At 34.5% G+C, this 23,288-nt stretch overlaps 2 protein-coding genes across 2 annotated transcripts in view; one reads left to right on the top strand and one right to left on the bottom strand.

Annotated features, from left to right (window-relative positions):
* Positions 1-23,288, top strand: part of LOC111506365 (uncharacterized) — a 440,916-nt gene that overhangs the window by 246,135 nt on the left and 171,493 nt on the right. The window contains 4 exon segments of the mRNA XM_074182237.1: positions 2,438-2,767; positions 3,441-3,553; positions 7,938-8,118; positions 11,578-11,655. Coding sequence (XP_074038338.1) covers positions 2,438-2,767; positions 3,441-3,553; positions 7,938-8,118; positions 11,578-11,655 — 702 coding nt within the window.
* The window catches only part of LOC111506367 (adult-specific cuticular protein ACP-22-like), a 300,869-nt gene that overhangs the window by 167,194 nt on the left and 110,387 nt on the right, over positions 1-23,288 (bottom strand). The gene's annotated exons all lie outside the window — the stretch shown is intronic.

Raw genomic sequence — 23,288 nt, 5'->3', positions numbered from 1 at the left:
GGCCCTAAGAGTGCTATATCACTATCTCCGGCACTCTTACGGTATTGACGAGACACCGGTGTTGCCCTACGCTCCAGGGGATATTGAATCCGTTGTGGGGAACGAGAAGTGCCGAATTTATTGGAACTATTCGTTCCCCACCCTCAGGCTCATACAAGCTAATAAGCCTGATGTAGTGCTTCTCGACCACCAGAGCAAAACGATATTTTTCGTGGAGTTTTCAGCTTCTGGCTAGACGAATATCGTCAGAAAAGAGGAGGAAAAACGGATCAAATATCGAGATTTTCTCTTCGAACTCCGCAGACTCTATCCAGATCACTCTGTCAAGATGGTTATTCTGATTATTGGAGCCCATGGTGAAATGATGTCCTCCCTACTCTCTAATCTTAAAATCATACTGGCAGAAATCTCAGCGGCACAGATGCAGAAGGCTGTCATTCTTGGCTCACAACGCTTGCTCAGGGCACATGATTCTCGGACCCAATGACCACTTACCCCACGGTGTGGGGAGTGGTCATTGGTTGATAATGCTGGCGCGCCCTCACGAATGTATAGGGGCTTCGAGGGATAGGGCCTGACCATCGCAAATTACGGTTGAAAATAATAATAATAATAATAATTTTTTAATTTCCACAAATTAGTGTGCACATCAACAGCATGATAATGGAAATAAAAAAGAGAAAAACTTCAATAAATTCAAGTAGAGAAATGATATAAGAAAATGTATATACATATGAAATGACAAGAATGATTGAATATCTCTTGATGTGTATAGGACCATCACATCCACGTCACAAACAATTATTACAAATAATATAAAGTATAAACATAAAATATAATAAAATTACTAATTCTACGTGTGTATAAATAATAAAGTTGTATATTAAATAAACCGTACACTTTATGGAAATAAAGTTACGGCTCGAACTCCTCAACAGTGTAGAATTTTTTTGACAATAAGATTTGCTTAACTTTCCTCTTGAAAATATGTGCATTTCCTGAAACTTTTATGTCGTCGGGAAGTTTGTTATACAGTTTGCACCCCTGATATTCAAAACTTTTTTGGTAGAGAGCCGTTCGAATTTGACTGGTTAGAAGTGACCATTTCGTGTCAAATGGGTATGTTATGATCTGTTGACAGCCAATTTGTTTTAATTGCGGTTTACATATGTGCATACCCCAAGTATGTATAGTCCTGCAACTGTTAATATTTTCAACTTCATAACTTTCAGCATACGACTCTGTAAAAGTATATTAGATTTTCTTATTATTATTTTCAAAACAGCACTTGAGCGGGATTATAACCTACAATTTGATTTTAGAATCACGCCTCTTCACCAATTAGTTCAAGATATATTACATATCGAAATGAACCCAAACAGCAGCGAATTACGGCTCGCCAGATTGTTCCACAAAATGTTGCTATGGCAGGTGTTACTGAGGAATGAAACAAAATTCCACAGGAAACGATTTCAAACTTTTATTCAGAGCATGACAAAAACAATCGTGTGATTTAGTCAAGTGGGACGAAATCCGATGTTTACTTCAATCGCATTTGTAATCAATGTTGTGTGAATTCAAAATATCCCTGTACCTTTTTGCATTGAACAAATGGGGTTTCTACATTTTAGATATATCGTCATCCATGATTTTATTCAAGTCTCTATCATTTCTGTCATTCTTCTTTCGATATATGAAAAGGGTGTAGTATTTTAGCATTGCATCTTGGAGATGATCACTTGGTAATCGAAACACGTGTCGAGGTGTTCAAAATAACGATTTGGTGTTGGGAAAAAAACTCCAGTAATATCAATTGCAATTATAAGTGAATATTGCAATGATGAAACATTGACTGCACTTTAGTCAGCAAACAATAACAATTTTTGTATGGGACAGTGGATTATATGTACCTTCAGTTGAGGCGACAAGAAATTACATAAATTTGTACATCCGATATGAGTCAATCACGTTCAAAATGTTACAAATTATGAAGAATCAAATAAAGCAAATTTATATCTATTTTCCTTCGCCAGAACAAAAATACTATCTGGAGACGAGCGTTTCGCTAATCAGGAGATGTAGGACTCTTAATGATGCTGACTCGGTTAGCGAAACGTGTCGAGAGACAGTATTATTACTGGTGAGAGAAAAGTATTCTCAATAAATTAATTTTACTTCATAGGTTCCAAATTCTCAATGTTGAAGAAAATTTAGGTTACGCCAAGTTTTTGAACCTGAGTGTATTGTGAATATTGACTTTTCACTTTGTTAATATCGAAGTATCTGGTAAAACAATTGAAAAACATTACTATTTTGAGAACTAGAAAATCATGCCATCCAGGTTATTATTCAAAATACTTTGCAACATCATCCAATGAAGAACTAATATTAGGTAGCTGAATATTCGGTAGGAAGTTCATCTGTCTCCTTTCTCCAGGAACTAAGCACGTAGATCCCGACACAGGTCTGATTTACTTCAAATACGACTTCGGTTACGAGTTCGGTATAATTCTTCCCGGGGAAAGTAAGCAAGGCGGTGAAATACCCGTACCCAAGAAAACCATCATCGAGCCTCCGAAGCGAACATCAGACATAGAAATGCCAGTCTATCACGAAAAAACCGTCCCCAGCACTAATCATACTCCCGCGCCTCAATTCAAACCGAAAAAGTTCACGACCAGCAACAAATCTAAATGGGAACCGACGTCAGAGAGTGAGATGTCGGAGTACGAGGGAGAGGCTAAAAGAAACACCCTCCTTCCACAAGGTTCGCGATGGGAGCCATCTTCATGTAGTCCTGCATCACTGTCACCTAGTTTGCCGAGCACGTCTCCAGCTTTTAACCATACTTTCGCAGGTACTCGGTGTGCAGCATGGCAATAATGCACGTTACTAATGCTTTGCTTTTTTTCTGCTTTTGAAATGAACTAACAGTGCGAGTATTTTTGTATGAAATATATCGAATACGAGGAGGATCCCATATCTTAGGTCAGATACATCAAATGAAATTGGTTGTGTCGACAATGGTATTCGGATGACGATATTGGGTGAAAATAACTATATAAGACCAGTAGAGGAGCGATGAAATTTCAAGAAGAAAACTTCTTCATTTTTATATGTAGTTTTGCAATGGAGTTTCTGGAGTTCTTCAGGAATACATTGTTGTAATGTTGCGTTCCAACTCACTGTCGAAATTTACCTTACAATTCAAAATTTATAAAGCTTTTAGTAGCATGGCAAACTTTCAAGCACCAACATTTTGAGAATTATTCTAACCTCGTAATTTTTATCCACCTGTAACCTTCAAAAGTCGTTCTGTATCCTCCTGTGAGGTATATCAATATTTTTTTTTGCTGTTTGATGGTTGTATTTTTAGCTTATTGTGAACTCTTTCAACGTTGACTATAATCCAAAAAACTGAGTGATTATTCAAATTATAGGTTCAGCAAGAAAAGGAGCAGAAACTCCTCCCAGTTGTCCAAGCACCCCTGGAAGTACCCACGGAAAAAGTGGTTTGCAACAAGGGCAGGCTAGAGCTCCCATGTTCATAACGGTGAGTCTATTATATATCAACAATAGATAGTTTGCAGACTGATAAAGAAAATAACGAATAAATGTATCAGAGGCTATACTTGTTGTTGATTAACAGCAATATTGAGTTAGTAAAGATTGGAATTCGTAATCGTAATGATCGTTTGCTGACTGTGGGCCATAATAGACACAATGAGTCATTTATCTTCATGATGAACAAATAGTTCAAAAAATGAGAGTATATATAAAGATCCCCTTAATTGTTATTTTAACAACTCAGTGATAGGGAAAGTAAATGGGTAAAAAAGTTGTGATTTGAAAAAAAAATTTATTGATACTGAATGCGAAAGATTTCTTTATCGACTACGTTATATATAGAGTAGTCCGTATTCAGAATTTGTATTGATGAATATGGTATCTGTTCAAAGAAAAGTTTCACAAAAAAAATAATGAATATTGGGAATAAACAAAATTACGAAAATTCAGAGTAACGCTTACTCAAAAATTCATATAGAGAATAACGCCAATATTTTGTTTCTTCATTTATATTAATTTAACTTCTCACTTGCTCGGGCAATATATAAAATAGATCAGATGTGTGGGGATTTTTTTCTGACACTGCCAGACTATGACGGAGCTTCCATGAGAAATTTTTCAGATCTGATTGAATATTCATGAGCATAAAAATGTTGGAAGAAGCAAAGTACCACATTTTTTCTAATGGCATTACGCCGTAATACATTCATATATTTTTTCGAAACAATATTTCATCTGCTCAACTGTGTTCTCAAAATGAAATTCCATGTGAAATTCATCGGAACGACAAGTTGAAAATTTCGGATGGAACCCTATATATTTTTTCAGACAGTTTGATGAAATATAAAATTTTCTTCACAACGCTATAACACAAGTGACCATTTTTATTTTTAAGGGTGGCTAAAAAGTCATGTTCTTCAAATGCAATATGGCAACACTATGACGTCATCCTTGAAAATATAAAAAAAAATTGATGGTATTAGATACAAAAAAAAAATTCTATTTTTCCACTGGCACAAAAAAGTACCTTTGCAAGGTTTTGTAATGTAAGAAACACATTTCAATTTTGAATTACCATTAATGTTTAATTCTGAAAATATTGATATATTCAAAATAGATAGAGTAGACATGGCATTTCAAATGAATAAGTAAAATATACGTGAATAGATGAAAAATTCTCGAATTCCTTCTAAAAAAGTTAGCAAACTTTTCCTTTTGTCCCGCACTACATCAAGTTTTTTGACTTATTTTAATTGATAACGTAGAGTACCGCCATATTGAATTTGGAGAATTCCACCCTGTGCCGCCATTTTGATTTAAAATGGCCACTTGTGTTATATCGTTCAAAACAGAATGTCATATTCCATCGAATGCCTGAAAAAATATACAATATTCTATTGAAAATGGCGATCAATTCAGTTTATCATCCACAATTATTACTACTACTGTAATATTATTGACAAAAATAGGTGAAAAAATAATAGTCTTCAATAATATTTTCTGATTTGAACTTTGTGCTCATTCCGAATCAATATAATGTAAATGTATAATGTTATCATGTTCATTGCGATTCCTTTTTTCAGAAAAAAAATAGCAAATGACTTTTTGTATTTGGAAAAATATACTAATCGATATTGATTGTTCCTTTCATCAAACGAAAATTATTTCAACATTCTTATTGCATTGCGTTCAATTCTATATTTTATGCACTTCACTTTATTCTGTGAGAAATGGTCCTAAATTGAAAGTGCTATTTTCGAAACTTTTCAAACTGAAGATGAATCATCTAGATTTCAAGTGATGAGGTGTCTAGGGGATTAACTTCAAAGGGTTTCAAGCGTGTACTTCATAATAAATACATTTAAATTCGAGTAAAGAAAAAATATTTTACTCACAGTTCTAAATTAAGAACGTGGAATGCACTGTCTGGGGACCGAGTGTATACAATCACTTCAAGTCTTCACGATTATAAAATGCTCACTTTTCCTAACTCATTTTCATAGTGCATACGTACTAGAAACTAGAGTTTCCCGAGACTATGTGTTTTCATTTCCTAGTTTTGTTTTTGGTGTAAATAATTTTTACGTCAAGAAAGAAAATCCCTAATATAAAAAATGGCCATTGTTCTCTCAACAATATAATTGGAAATAGTTTCTTGACCACTTGTCAATATTCGAAACTGTTGAACGTTTGAAATACAAATCATTAATCGAATAATAAATAATAGAAATCACACTATCGACCAGAAAAAAAAATCAAAAATCCATTTATAACTGAATATTTATTACTATAAAAGGCAAATGAGAGAATGCACTTTTCATAGATTTGCTATATTATTTATTGATTTGTATTTTGAACATGCTAATGAAGAAATGAAAACTGTGAAAGTTTATAAATTGATTCAAAAGTCAAGTCAAGTGACCTGATTGCAATTGTTTTTAGTGATACATTTAATATGTGTGATTGATGACTCGTTTACTTTATGGTTATTCATGATCACTTAAATGAAATGAATGAATGAATAAATGAATAGTTGGGCGAACCAGGATGCCAACTTTTAAATTTCCACACTGAAAATTCTAGGGGTTGTTAAACTCATAAATTCAAGAGAGGAGACCTACATAAATCGAGTTGCTCTATTAGGGGTATATGTTTCTGGTTTTTAATTGATTTGTTAATTTTCATGGTCTCCAAAAAATTAATTTTTTTCCCTTCGTTACATATGTGTAGGATTTTGAGGTTATCTTCAAAATGTTCTTATATTACAGATTTTTTGCTTGTGAAAGCTGTTGATATTTTGTATCTAGAGAAATAATTTTGAATATTTTCTGAAAGTTTACCTGAGTAATTGATGCTACTGTACTCGAATATATTGTGTTCTCGGCAGTTTGGGTATGATCTACTCATAGGTGTTTTGTGAGTTTTACCTGATATTATTTTTTCTATTAGGGAAATTGGTACCTGATTGTTCACTGCAGAACAGAAAAACTTGGAAATTCTTTTCCGGTAAAGGGATTGCGACAGCATTTCTTCAAAAATAATAATAATTTTTACCTGCAAAACTCAGGTCTCCCTATGGGCTCACCATTGAGTGACATTCTGGCAGACATTTTCATGGACACACTAGAAAACACCCGCATTCTTATTAATCCCCTTTCACAGAAACATATTGTGTTTTGGTTCAGACATGTTGATGACGTACTGGTTGGTTTTGATGGTTCAAACAGACAGATTAATCAATTTTTAAACTCAATTGTCAATAGTCTGCATAACAAAATTATGTTCACAGTAAAAATTGAAAAAACCAGGAGTTTAACTTCTTATATTTGAATATTTCAAGAGTTACTAATGGTTTTCAATTCAATATCTACCGGAAAAACACGTTCACAGACTGTACTCTTTCAGTCCGCTCTCACATAAGTTATCCGCGTTTAGGTCAATGATACACAGGTCTTTAGCAATCCCTTTACCGGAAAAGAATGTTCAAGATGAAATAAAAATAATTAAGCGAATTGCAGTGAACAATTAGGTACCAATTTCCCTAATAGACTGCCGAGAACACAATATAGTCAAGTACAGTAGCATTAATTACTTTCAGAAAATATTCAAAATTATTTCTCTAAATACAAAATATCAACAGCTTTCACAAGCAATAATAATTCAGGTAAAACCCTGTTTAATGCAAAACCCAAATGGGATAGAATGAAAAAATCTGGTATATATAGAATAGAGTGTAACGAATGATCTGCAGTATCTACAGGCGAAACCGTTAGAAATTTTGACATAAGACTGTGTGAACACGTCTGTTTGGACCGAAAATCTGCAATGTACGAACATCTTCAAGAATCAAACCACAAGATAAATGAAGATAACCTCAAAATCCTACACATATGTAATAAAGGGAAAAAATATATTTGTTGGAGGCCATGGAAATTAACAAATCAATTAAAAACCAGAAACATACCCCTAAACGAGCAACTCCATTTATGTAGGTCTCCTCTTTTGAATTTATGAGTTTAACAACTCCTAGAATTTTCAGTGTGGAATTTCAAAAGTTGCCATATTGGTTTGCCCAACTACCTGTCTCTCAAATACCTGTCCTTGCAGTATACCTGAAAAGTCTAATATAACCAATATTTCAAACTTCCGATTTATACTTGACGATGGGGTCGAATCCGAAACCGGTCGTATAAATAAAATTTACCAGTGGTATTTAGACAAAACTGTTTTTATTCATTTCATTGAAGTGGTACATTTACTTTTGTTGCGGTTTGGTAAACCGTACAGTCAAATTCTCACAATGAATACGTTATGGATTTGCATCAGTATCATTTCACTAGCATATATTCTGTTTCATTTCAATGTTTCAGCCTCTTCGAGATATTGCAGTAGTTAGTGGACAAGCAGCCAAATTCGAATGCATCGTACAATCGGAACCCCAACCAAATATTCTGTGGTCGAAAAATGGTCGCATCATAGAAAACTCTCATGATCATCAGCTCCATTACAGAAACGGAGTTTGTCGTCTAACAATTTCACAAGCCTACCCAGGTAAGAACAAAACCACTGGGATTTTATAAAAAGTAAGTTACGAGAAAAACAAACCTGTTTTTTGTACTTCCACGATGTGGCCAAATATTTGTTTCGGCCGTTAACGAAAAGAGAAATTCGTGTAGTCATTTACATTTCAGCATTATATGTAACTTACTTTTGTATTATATTTCCGAAAATACGAAGATATTTTCTTCAAGAAATTTCGATAAGAATTTCCCAAAGCCCCATTGTAGACCATGTACACTTCTTGATTCACAAGAATTTACAATAAAAAATTGCACCCATTATTTTGTGATTATTGTGATTATAACAAAACAGGGTATTCAGTCAAAATCTGATATACAGGACTATTCAAATTCGTTTCTGTACATGGGGATTTCGTAAACAATAGGAGATAGAGTGTCGGTGAAATTATGGCAAAGTTGTGTATTTTAGAGACCTATTCAATGATGTAAAGAAATCGAATATTTGGTTCTGGAGATATACAGGAAAAACAAAAAAATCCAATTATTTTTTGACTATATCTTCTTTATTCGCAGACATTGAAAATCTGTCCACATTTTGCTATTGGCACTTGATGTGGGCTCTCAGAATATAACCATGAATATTTCATACAGGGTGTCATCTGACTTGAGTCACCCCCATCTTTGAATTTTTGAATACGGATCTGTATTTTTTGTTGTAGTTTTTTGACCGTAGACGTTCACTTCATACTGAGAAATTAAATTAAATTTTATATTTCGAGATGTTTCAGTAATATTCGATTATAATTGTGTGAATCATTCCCTTTCAAATCACGGCCTTGGAAATTGGTTAAATAAAAACATTATAGATACTTTCACGTCTCCCTATGTATCGTAGAGTTTTTCGAGAGTTTTCATGTATATCTCCAGAACCAAAAGAGCTATATTCAATTTCTTTACATCATTGAATAAGTCTCTAAAATACACAACTTTACCACGATTTAATCGACACTCTATCTCTTATCGTTTACGAGATCCCCATGAACAGAAACGAATTTGAATAGCCCTGTATAAAACGAAGTCGCAATCTTCCACAATGGTGTAGTAATTCAATCACACTGCGGAATATTGCGAAACAATCCACTGCATATGTAGAACCAATTCCACGAGAGGATGGGCCATATTACCAGGTCTACTATTTTTTCAGCAAATCTCGTGTTTTAGTCCTCGAACTGGTGTTTGAGATGACTCAGTTTACTTTCTAAAATAATTATTTGAAAATGACTGTAAATAGTTTGTATCTCTAAAATATATTTTTCAGTGTTTTTGTTATCGATATACTATTTTTCTGACACAAAATCTACTGTTGAGCACAAACATGACCTGGCAATACTGGCCCTGTCAATATAGCCCGACTACGTACTCCACAACCACAAAATATGAAAGTTAATATTACTTAGCTAATAACAACACAACATATTATCGACTATAAGGCTATTAGAAGTTAAAATCCTGGTTTATTACTCATGTTGGTCGGTCAGTAGCCGGGCGATTCGACGTGGGTGCTTTGTGCACTCAGACAATCGGCTGTTGTGAGTCGATGGTTCAAGCCGCAGGCAAAACACTCGATTTTCTCTCGCTATCGTCCAACCCGTGTTAGAAATCACACGTTAAAAGGTAAGACCTCGTTAGTCTTTAGCTCGCACAAGTTTTGTTTTTAAAACATATTTCAAACACAATATTTTGTCTCAGGAACTATTATTATAAAAAATAATGATAATATCTGAGTCCTCAGCTGAATCAGTCAATTGAATTTTAGCTCAAGGTGGAATGTCCATTATTTTCCGAAACCTTTTACATATCTTGGAATTTTTCTTCAATTCTGATTTTGATTTTGATATTGTTATATACATCAAGATATTTTATCGAAATGTACACTGTTTTTTTTTAAATTCATGGACACTCTTAATCTAAAACTTCTGATATTATTACTAACTGAATATATGGCGATAAGATGTCATTTACAAGATTGTAAACTATTCAATAAGTTCCAACGAACAGTTTTATCCGCAAGATAGAAATAAAAAATATGAATTCGATCAATACCCAAATTTCAATTTCCCTGTACAGATTATCACCTTCCAAAATATATTACTAGTTTTTTATAATAATGGTTGGCAACAAGCTTCGGGATATTATTGATAAAAAAAAAGAAAAACCAAAGATTTTTATTTTGAAAAAAACCTTCGAGAGATTTTTTTCCAAACACAAATATTCGTGAATTCTGAGTAACATTACATGAAAAAAATCTATCATTTGAAATGATCTGAGACTAGAAGATTAATTGAATAATAACGTATGATTTTCATTTACAAATCGGAGTGTTTCAAAATATCTCGATTGTTGATAAATAATTTTATAGAATTCGTGATCTCAAGCAGATTATGAATTGGTCTGCATTACTGCATCAAAAGTTTCAAATATTTAGAGTATACTGATACACATTGTTGGCATACAAAACAATGTTTCATTATTATTAGATATTCGATAATGCCGTCTTTTTGTTAAATTCAATAGTGACCCAATCAAAAAAAATATATCCCCAAAAGATATAAAAATAACACAATGTCAAAAAATACCAAGAATATGTCGATGAAACTCAAAATATGTATCATTCATCCAAATGAAAAAAGTACCGTTCAAGCAAAGCAATGGCTTCGAAAGTGTTATAAGGACCCTGCTCCATCAAAAACGACAATCAAACGTTGTTTTGCTGACGTCAAACATTTGTTTTACATCTGTTTTTTCGTTAACCAGCCGTCGCACCCCTACGAATGACAACCCTCAGAATTCGAAACTTGTGCGAGCTAAGGATTAACGAGGTCTTACCTTTCAATGTGTGATTCCCAGCACGGGTTGGACGATAGCAAATGAAAATCGATCGTTCAAACTAGGGCTTTAACCACCGAAAAACATGGCATTCAATTCTAGTGAGTGAACAAAGCACGCACGTCGAACCGCCTGGCTACCGACCGACCATGTTTGAGAATCCCGGTATATTGCGTAGTGTTACGTTTTTTGGAACACCCATTACACCCATTTCTTACCTTTGAAACGGATCAGCTCCACCTAAGTCAGTGCTCAATGCGCTCAAACGTCAGGCGTTTAACACGTTGAATGTCATGTCGCTAATACGAGTTATTTGAATTTCCCGCTATGGCTTTCGATTGGTTGACGGGGTGATAACAAAAGTAGAGGAGTGTGGGTAGTATATCCCGACTATCACATAAAATACGTTTGTGCCAACCTGGATACAAAGATAATTTCTACAATCCCTTTGCAAATAATCCAGCTTTTCAAATAATCGATTCTCGGTATTTTTTGGCATTTCCAATCGTATATTCTTGTCGAGAATCATAGAGGGACTGACCCCTATGATCCCTGTATATGTTCCGGTGAAGCAAACTTTCTAAATTTTCTTTTCATTTTCTAGAGGATGCAGGAACTTATTCTTGTACTGCCACGAATCCAGCTGGAACTGCAAACACGACGGCAACTCTGCAAGTACCAGGTGAGCGTCGATCTCAATACATAAAATAAAAAGGTGGTGGTGATTTAACAGGATCCTAATGAACACTGCCAATTTTTTAAGCAGTTTCGACAACACTAATACTATTTTTAACTACGAAGTGCCTTATTTTGCCAAGAATGTAACATATTCAATTATCACGATTCATTTTATTCACTCAATGGGGTTCCGCATTGTATGAGTAGAGGGCAGCACAGGCAACTAGTTTCATCAAAACGCATCATACTTTATTGTGCTTTAGTGTGTCTGATTTCTGAAAGTTCACTTCATTATACATCAGATCATCTTTCATCATCTACAGTTTTTTAAGAACAAATATTTGAAAAATGAGCGACATCTGTGGGCTTGATCAGTCACTAACGATAAATCCTGTATTCGTTTTTTTAGTTACAGGAACCCCATTGGATAATAGTTCAATACAAATTTGATTTTCGTCGTTGAACTATTTGTTTTAAAATTAAGTTAGTTAGAACCTTTATTTTAAGACGTTTGAACTTATTCTGGTCATGCAGAGCTGGTGTAATAGTATACATTAATGTACATTTATGTTTGTTACTTTTACCATAATTTATTTATTTATTGTGTCTGTTACCTTGGATATTAAAGCTTTTCTGCATTCACACTATTCACTTACTTGGGCACCCCTCCTCTTCCTTTTCTTTCTTGCCTTAGAAGGGTATTTGGTAAGTACTAACTATTAGATTAGGTAATAATCTCACTAAACATTTGCTGGAATAGTATAGAAAATAAATAAGTTCAGTATTGACTGAAATCCATAAAATACGTTCAGATCTTATGTTTTGTAGCTTCTTTTTTATATTAAATCTTCGAATCTTCGAAAACACTGTTTCCCCATCACAACATAAATATTGTCTCTCGATGCGCGTTTCATCATAGCATCATCAGGAGATGATGCTTACTAGGCGATCGGGACGGAGTTGAATCGTCTCCTGGTGATGCTAACTTGGTTAGCGAAACCCGCATTGAGAGTGTTTTTGTTCTGGTGCTGGAGGAGTCATTTATAAAACTATCTATTTGAAGTTTTCTCCCACACAAGTTATTGAAAAAAAAATTGACTTATTTTGCGTTCAGATAAGAAAAAAATTCAGATTTACAAAACACAAATTTTCTGAACCTGAGAAGAATATATTCATATACGAATCTACAATGTCATATTTCTAATTGAAATAAAATCAGTCAATACTTTGCTTGTGAATGTAATTCGCTTTTTGTAGTTAGAGCTTCAACGCACCGAACAAAATATTCAAATTGCAAATATTACTGTAAATATACTCTCTCAAACTTTTAAGACTCGAATAATAATAATTGAAATCCAGCCAGAATCAACTATCTAAATAAATGAACTTTACATGTTCAAGCCAGTCTTGGATATACCTACACAGTAGGTTGAGTGGACTGATGCCTATCAGAAAACAACTACTCCACTGGCTAATACAACGAACGGCGTTGGATTATATACGACAGGCGTCAGTGCATAAATCTGCACAGACAATTTCCTGCATATGCAATTGGCAAAATAACTGAAAGAGTGGACTTTCAATTTTGGAACAGGCACACTTGCAGACCGGTTTCGAGCTCCATAGCCACTCGCCAGTGCAAGATAGTGGCCATATCCGAGACTGGCTTGGACATTTAAAGTTCATTTCTTTAGATTTGTTTACTGCCTGTCTTCAAGCATAGTCCACTGACTAATAATAAAGTTTTTCTTCCTCATTCAGAGAAATCGGGCAAATTTCGGATATGCAGTCGTCTACTAGATGGAGTAACATTTTTGTTGTTAACTCCAACTTAAGACGAGGAATGATATACTCTGAAAGAATTTCGGTTTTTAATTATGCAATATCACTGACTTTAGGTCGATGATGACCACAATCTTGCACTGACGAGTGCACTGACGTCTTGCACTGACGAGCCCAAAATCAGTCTGCAAGTGTGCCCGTTCCAAAATTGAAGGTCGACTCTTTCAGTTGTATTGCCAATTGCATATTCAGGAAATTTTCTGTGAAGATTCCTGTACTGACGCCTGACGGATATAATCCAACGCCGTTCGTGGTATTAGCCAGTGTAGTAGTTGTTTTCTGATAGGCGCCAGTCCATTCAACTTACTGTGTAGTTCTGTTGAAGTTCATTTCTTCAGATATGTTTACTGCCTGCCTTCAAGCATAGCCCACCGATTAATAAGAAAAAATTCAACTATGTTGGAATCTAAGTACAGTTATAATGATGGAACCTGATGAGAAAGAAGGTGAGTCACATCATACAAGGTAGGTCTTGAACTCAAGTCATTTTCAGTGAAAATTTAAAAAAAAGTCTCCTACTTATCGATTTTGGTGATAATGTTCAATTCGCGAATCAGTTGATCACTTCATGGTGGGACTCGAATGAAACCGAAACCCAAAAACAAAACATTCATAGTTCAACAACAAACATCACCGACCTTTTGTTTACCTTGAATAAGTAAGGTTTCAATTTTAATATTTAGCTATAGAATTTAGCATGGGGACAAGTGAGTCACGTCACATCGCACTACGAGCGGGGATTCTGGGTTCATTATAGGTTACCTTGTAGTGAAAACCACAGAGAAAGACAGAAAGCAATTTCTCATCGAGCGGTCGATGGAAATGCTTATTTCCTCAAGAGACTGTCTTATTTAATAGTATGAGTTTATTTATTCATTATTTATTCATAATGAAGAAAATACAAGTGAAAGTTTTTATGTTTTTTACCACTTTTATTTGTAACTAACGTTACTGCAGTTTCCTCCTATAAGGACATTTCCAAACTTATACATTAAACTAAAAATGATTGATTACATTAGCCCTTATATAACACCACTGTAGGTAATAAAAGAGGTGTTTACTAGTGACGATGTGGATATATGCTAATTTGGAAACCGGTGAGCATATCCACATTGTCACTAGTAAACAAAATTCAGGTACTCAATCAAGCTAAGTACTTCTTTTATTAGTATCTACTATATAAAATGATTTGAAATCTCTGAAACAACTAAAAAAGAATAATTAAAAATGAATAGCTGACAATAACAATTATATTAAGCAAAATAAACCTGAAATGAAATAAAAGTGAAATAAACTACAAGTAAAAATATAACAATTGAATAAATGAAAATAAAGGAATGAAAAAAGAAAATAATAAAAAATGTAGAGATTCCAAGTCACGTTAGTTCACGACGTTTCGATTGTTAGTATCTACAATCGTCTTCTGGTGATGACTGGACTGATTCCTCCGAGAGATGACTATTTATAGGTCGTTCGAGTACTTTCACTTTCCATTTTTCGCTTAATGATTGATGGGTTTCCATATGTTGCGTATTTCTACGCTGGCTTGGCTGAATACGTTGTTGGACAACATGTATGCGGCTTCCTTGAATTTTGATGTTGTGTTGATGGGTTCAAACATGGTCTGCTATTCCTGATTTGCTGGTTTCCCCTCGCTGTGTATGCTCCTTGTGCTCGGCAATGCGAACATTCAATGGCCTCTTAGTTTCACCAATATAGGACTTTCCGCACTCACATGGTATCCGGTAAATGCAATTCTTGGAATCGCAGTCCGCGTTTGGTGGCCTGGTTTTCGTGAGGCTTCTACGGATAGTGTTACCGGATCTGAAACAGGTTCTGATGTTGTACTTGGAACCAATTCTTCTTGGACAACATATGGAAACCCATCATCAAGCGAAAAATGGCCAACTCCCGCCAAAACGGTCATCTCCCACGGAACCAGTGAAGCGGAAAATGGAAAGCAGGAATAAGTGAAAGTATTTCAACGACCTATAAATAGTCATCTCTCGGAGGAATCAGTCCAGTCATCTCCCGAAGACGATTGTAGACACTAATAATCGAAACGTCGTGAACTAACGTGACTTGGAATCTCTACACTTTTTATTATTTTCTTTTTTCATTCCTTTATTTTTATTTATTCAATTGTTATATTTTTACTTGTAGTTTATTTCACTATTATTTCATTTCAGGTTTATTTTGCTTAATATAATTGTTATTTTCAGCTATTCATTTTTAATTATTCTTTTTTAGTTGTTTCAGGGATTTCAAATCATTTCATATAGTAGACAATGGATGTTCGAACCAGTAAAATTCATCATGAAAGATTGTCAACTTCAAACAAACCTCTTTTATTACCTACAGTGGTGTTATATAAGGCTAATGTAAGCAATCATTTTCAGTTTAATGTATTAGTTTGAAAATATCCTTATAGGACGAAACTGCAGTAACGTTAATTACAAATAAAAATGGTAAAAACATAGAAAGTTTCAATTGTCTTTTCATTTATTTATTTTATTTATTTATTCGAATAATAATACATCATAATTTAAAATAGAGTTTATAAATAAACCATGATCACCCAACAACCAATGGCTGTCCACGGTTATAAACAATCGCAAATAAAGTTTAAGGATCCTGAAAATATTGATATGAATTATAACAAAAACAAATGAAAATGTGAATAGTCTGAGTCTCGAGTCCAAAATGAGGGAATCTATGTCGCATTAATTCAGTAAATAGTACAAATATAAAAATAAATAAGGCAGACATATAGATAAACCAATTATTAGTGGTAAAAACAAGATTTGGCTATTATTTTCTACCAAGTTATAGATGTCTTGTCTATTTGATTGATACAAATATTAAAAAGTATAAAAAAATAAGAAAATACATGTATTTGCCTAAAACACTGATAATAATCAGTATAGTATATATGAGTACGGTATAGTACAAAGAGAAACTTGAATTTAGGAATATTCATTAAGCGAATACAAACATTTGTCTTCTCAAATTGAAAAAAAATCAAATCATCTGAAGGAACAATTCATTCAGGCCAGTCTCATCTCCTCACAGTGTAGGTTGATGGACTGACACCTATCAGAAAACAACTACTCTCCTAGCTAATACCACGAAGGGCGTTGGATTATATCCGACAGGTATCAGTGCAGGATTCTTCACTCGAGTTATTCCTGCATAAGGCGTTGACGGTATAACTGCCGCAATAGGTTTTCAATTATTGGAGCACACTTACAGACTGATTTCGGACTGTTTGGCCACTCGTCAGGGCAAGATAGTGTCTATCATCAACATAAATTCGATGATTTCCGATAATTGAAAATCGAATTCCTTCAGAGTATCATTCCTCGAACTAGGCTGAAGCGAACAACACATAACAGGTTTGTCATCGCTCCATCTGCCTGTGAACGAGGTTACCAACCGCATTCCGAAATTTGCCTTGTATAAGGGAAGAAAACTTTTCACATATAGTCAGTGGGCATACTTGAAGACTGGCTATAAATAAAATCATTTATAGCCAGTCTTCAAGTATGTCCACTAACTAAATGTGTAAAAATAAAATATTCATATTTTCACAGTTTCTAACGTGACGTAGCAATGCATTAAATAGCCCCAGACATGAGCAACTTGGCGCACAAAAGGTTAATTTTCTTATAGCAAATGGTATAAAAAATGTTTTCGTTTGTCTTGTGTTAAAAGAGTAATATTCAGCAACACGGATGAATTAATTCCTATTCTTAAAAACATACGAGAATATTTCGTAGACAGTTAAAATTATATGTATTTTGAAATACTAGGGGCAAGATGTCATTCTTGACAAACCAATTATACATCTAGGTACTTTTTTCTGTACTTTCAGAGGTTAGAAGTAGAATTTTTCAATACACAAGTACCATATCGCAGTCTTGAGTTGACCTGAGCCTAATATAAACTCAGCTTTTGATTGACATTTAAGATCGATTTTAGATTAAAAAACAAATATGTTCAACTTAGAAATAATTCCAAAGCAATTTTTAATGAAGATGCTCATCAACTTCAATAGCTGAAATTTCAACGTTATTTAATTCTGATATGAAAATCATACACGAAACTTCACCCCCTTGCCGTAAGCAGCTTCCCCCGTATACAAGTGATACATCACTTGACAGATATTTTGTTTCTGTATTACATTTGTGAGTTTTCTCGAAATTAATTCATTCGTTATCGAGAACTTGAACGTAAACGTATTATTAAAAAAAACTGTCGTTTATTGGCAAAATCAACAACGAATAGAATCAATTGGATCGAAAGCAACGTATAAATGGCCCAGAATGATCTCCTAGTACCTAATAACTCGACTTTCGAAAGCTTTCCTCACGTTATTCAAGATATCTGAGGGCAGCAATCGGCATTCCCGAACAATTCTCTGTCGCAGCTCATCTAGATTTGTAGAATTCATCCAATTAGTATTTGCCCTTTAACCGTTTTGACATTGATGACTTTCAATTTTTCTTGGAATGGCAGCTGCAATGTAGCTAGTTTTCGCAGGAAAAAAGTAGATATTTGTTCATTTTTTCACAGTATATCAGACAAGTAGCTCGAGAACCTGGTGTATCAGCTACTAGTGATTTTCGAATTTTGGAAGCCTACAAATTCCATCCTTTGAAAATCAGACTAATTCCAGGTTTGAACAAAGATGATCCTGATCATCGACTCCAGTGAAGAATTCCACGAGAAATTGACCAATAACCTTTCAAAGAATACGTATTTTTCAGCCGAAAGTATATTGACTGGTGAAGTATAAATAGACATAATTATCGCAGCTGGAGTGGCGAGGGAAACACATTCACAAATTTCACAAAAGGTCAATGTTTGGACCGGATTTTTTGTACAGATATTGTTGAGCCTTTCTTCATTACGGGTAATCTGAATGGAGACTCATACTCAAATATATTACAAGAATATGTCGATCCTATAATTACACAAACTTAAAAAAAATAAAAGGAAATAACTTTCCAGCGATGGTGCACCCACACATATTTCGATGACAGGTTGAGACAGCGTTTCAACGAACGTTATCCAATGCGTTGGATTGGCAGACAGGGTCCAGTGGAGTGGACAACTAGTTCACCTGATCTCATACCATTGGTTTTATTTTGACTAGGGCACTCGAGGTCAAAAGTTCACTTTGCTAAGCCTACAAATCTAGGAGAGCTAGTTCATCTAGGACGAAGATGGTCCTTATCATTGACTTCAGTTTTGTGAGAAGTTTTTCGATATTTCTCCATGTCACATGAGCAAAAGCATCTTTTGTTGATTTATTTTGTTGAAAACCAAATTGTTAGGGTATTGACTAATGTATGTTTCTTAAAGTAAGACGTCTCTTTAATTTTCAATACTTTCTCTAGTTTTTTCTCAACATTGGCTATGACTGATATTGGGCGATAGTTTTTCATATCTCTTTTTGAACCTTCTTTCGATATGATTTAATCTTGAATTGATATGGGCATACATCCTAAATAGATAGGATGTATGATAGATAGTTAGATATTTCTTTCACAATTTTTGCTGTCAAAAGTAGGTGATTTATTATTTTTCAGCTCTTCAACTTACCAACCCCTTTTCCATCAGTAGATGGTGAGAAAAAATAATAAATATTCATATGTTTGGTAAAACTATGATCGTTTTTATTTAATTTACTAGCAAAATTAGCTCCTATATCTGTGAAATAGGCAACGAATGCCATTCTTGAACTTTAGTTTCTTCTATACATTCGTTTTGTTTCCTAGACATTTGTTCATTTGTATACAATATCCCATAATTTTTATCATTGTTAGAATTTCGGGTGATAGAATTTGTATGATATTCACTTTAAGCAGTTTGTTAACATATTTAGTTGATTCCTTGTTACATATGGTGTTACATATTCCCATTATCAACTATACCAGTTGTGGAGATAACAAGATTTTGTCAAACCACTCCGTTGGTGTTTTAATAATAATAAAAATAACAATAATGACCTCATTTACATTACATTAAAATGTTTAATTCATATGTGAAATAGAAATCGTAAAGTAAAATACAGTAACCATGGTCTTTTTTGGTAAGTTTTCGCGTTTGGAAAGTATCCGGGTGGTGTCCATGGGTGTCCAACCACTACCCAGAACATGTGTTGTCGTAGAGGATCCACTTTTCATCACACGTGACGATCCAATCCAAAAATGATTCTTTTGGTTGCGCAAAAGCAAAAAAGAACAGACTTCGAAACGTGACAATTTTTGTCGATTGTTCAAATCGTGTGGCACCCATTTTTCGAGCTAATTGACCTTTACATTACATTTCAAAATCTAAAACCGCATGGGAGCTGATGCCCAGTCCCTCAGCCATCCCACGCACCATTTGTGACGGGTCAGACTCCACCAGGGTCCTCAAATCCTCGTCCTGGATTACTGTAGGTCGACCACTTCGGGGCTCATCTTCGAAGACAAAATCTCCGGAACGAAATTTCGCGAACCAACGTCGGACAGTGCTTTCATTAACACTATCATTGCCAAATACCTGGTTAATTTTTTGGCAATAAATTAAAATTTGGAAAAAAAGAAAAGCATTGAGTACAAAATTCTTGCTCCTCTTGGACCGAAAAAAAATTACTTCGAGTTTGGAAGCGTTCAACTCGAAATTATGCGATGAAGAAGGAATATCGAATAACTTCTTCAAATCGTCATTAATCATATAAATTTTCTGCAATATGAACTCAGTTTGGAAACTTATATAGAACTGAGTATCATCTGCATATTGATGTATGAAACAATTTTTTTTTCAATTCCGAAATCAGATATGTATATTGAAAAGAGGGGTGGTCTTAGTATCGAGCCTTTGGTTACTCCGTAGCGTCTCAGTTAATGGCGAGAAGATCATTATTCAGGTGAACATATTTTGAACTTCACTACACACTACACAAGTTCTCTCACATTTTTTGAGGTAATTGATTTGTTCATTATCCCTGTGGACGTTTGGAATATTAATGAAATAAGAATCAATAATATTGACATTGGACATATGAATAGGAGCTTCAATAATATTTTTATCCTTAATAATGTTCAAAGTTCTTAATCGATTCCAAGTCAATTCACTACTTTTCTAACGAATTGGAAATTGGAAATGCTTTTTTCCTCGGATATAGCTTCAATAACACAAAATGGTTCAGGCTTTCGCAGCCAAAGTTATCACTTTTTTTCGGGTTTGAAGGCCTTCAATTTTTGAAATTTGTTCCTGGCGTTTCGCTAGTACGACTGGATAGCTCCTTCCTGTGTTTATCTCCGATGACTGGATAGTACGGCTATGTAGAGCATATTTATGTTGACTCAGGTAGTTTGGTGTGCTCTGTACCTGTATTAGGTAAATGGTCAACAACATTGATCGACCTTTTTGTACCTGCCATCATGCTGTTTGCTACACTAACACACAAAGTGTACCGAGATAGCTCTACTCCAACTGAACGGATTCGAAGACTATCTGAACCACAGCACCTAGAGGAAGAATGGTAACATCTCCAAGTGACCTTGAGATCGAATGAATATAGTATACCCAAGATCAACAAGGCAACAGTTTAAAACGGGGAAAAGACTCAGATGGTTGCATATGCGTATCTACCATATATCCCTAGTCACAGACATAACTGGAAAACTTTTAGGGAAACACAACAATAAAATGGTTTTCAAACCCACCAAGAAGATTCAACAAAACCCCAGGACAAACAAATCCCACTATCAGTAGCAGGAAATATAGCATATCGTGCACTTGTGGAAAGGTATACATCAGAACCATGAAAGGAGCATGAAAGAAACAGCAGACTAGGCCAAACTGATAAGTCGGATGTGACAGAACACGAACTCAGGGATACCATGGCCGACTGGAGGCAATAAAGATCCACAAACACAAGGATAATTTCAACAGAAGAGAAGAAGCTGTGAACATCAACCGAATATGGAATCCCATTCTGAAAAGTTGAAAGATATCAAACAGCATGACAGCTGTTAGAAAAGGGTCGACGAATGTTTTTGACAATTCACCCCATCCAGGTACACGTATTATTATACCAGACTACCGGAGTCAACATAAGCAGATTGATTTTAATTCGAGAAAAATATTCCAGGTTTATTTGGACAGATAGACACAAAAATATTACAAAAATGTATTTGTATTCTATGTTATTACTGTATTGATGTACATCAGGTGCTTGGCAAGTGAATTTTGAAATTGGCATAAAACGACAAAGCACTTTTGAATATTGGAGCATGAGTTTAGCCCCATAGTTCCTTTACAGGCTCGGTGTTGGATTTTATCAGCCAAGCATACAAAATAATCGCTACGAACGCGTCAAACTCTTTCAGAGTCAATGGTTTCCATTGCTTCTGCATACGTTTTTCCTCCTCAGTCAAACGCTGGTAGCGTGTAGTATTATTATTCAGAAGCATGTTCACAAGATCCCACTAATCATCTCCCATTGTTCTACAGAATAAAATCAACCACACTAGATAATAGTATAGCACACAAAATTACCTTATAAACATAAAAAATAATCAAAGAAACAAAATTATACACTCGTATACGTGTTTACTTGTCAAGCGATGGTCTCACATTGGCTGGTACCTGGGTCAAATACACATTCAAAGGTTTTTTCCACAGTAACCCCTTTCTTATATACCTACAGGGCTATTCAAATTCGTTTCTGTACATGGAGATCTTGTGAACGATAGGAGATAGAGAGTCAATTAAATTGTGGTAAAATTGCGTATTTTAGAGGCCTATTCAATGATGTGAAAGAATCGAATATAGCTCTTTTGGTTCTGGAGATATACAGGAAAAACCAAAAAATCCCAAATTATTTTTTTGTCTATATCTTCTATATTCACAGAGATATTGAAAATCTGTCCACATTTTGCTATTGGCACTTAATGTGGGCTATCAGAATATGTCCATGAATTTTTTATACAGGGTGTCATCTAACTTGGGCCACCCCCATCTTTGAATTTTTAAATACGGACCTGTATTTTTTGTTGTAGTTTTTGGATCGTAGACGTTCACTTCATACTGAGAAATTGAATTTTATTTTATATTTGAGGATGTTTCGGTAATATTTGATTATAAATTTGGGAATTATTCGCTTTTGAATTACGAACCTGGAAATTGGTTGACTGAGTTGAATAAAAACAATAGCAACTTCCACATCTCCCTATTCATATTTTTTTTTATTGCTCTGAGCGTTTTCTAGAATGAACTTCGAATAGGAAAACCTTTTATGGTTATCTGAAACATATCTACATCAAAAATATATTATTTGTGTTTTAATAACCAAAAAAAGGAATGAAAGCAATAATAACATCCGAAACGAACACTATAATTGTAATGAAAATTGAAATGAAGTAATTTATGTACACGAAAAAATTATTGACGTAATAAATGTTGGAATTGGGGTCCTTCCAGTTCAAGACATTTTTGAACTCGGTTTTTCAAAATAAGTATTGCCCTTAACACACCTATTTGCTGCATTGTTACGAAATCATTCAAAATCCTCAATCTTGGGTCTTCCACATTTTCTATCTCTCTGCCAGCGTACATTCTAATTTTTCAATGCCCCCCATAGAAAATAGTCCAAAATAGTAAGATCTGGTGATCTTGCAGGCCATTATATTGGCCCAGCATTTGTCTCGAAATGGAAGGACTCCAATTCGAATATTTCTTGCGCCATTATTTTTTTGTGTATATAAATTACTTCAATTCAATTTTCATTACAATTAT

The sequence above is a fragment of the Leptinotarsa decemlineata genome, unplaced genomic scaffold, assembly GCF_025532065.1.
Source record: "Leptinotarsa decemlineata unplaced genomic scaffold, Ldec_3_MD MMD2_tig00026328_RagTag_RagTag, whole genome shotgun sequence".
Lineage (NCBI taxonomy): Eukaryota > Metazoa > Arthropoda > Insecta > Coleoptera > Chrysomelidae > Leptinotarsa > Leptinotarsa decemlineata.
This window is presented reverse-complemented; position numbering and strand designations above follow the sequence as displayed.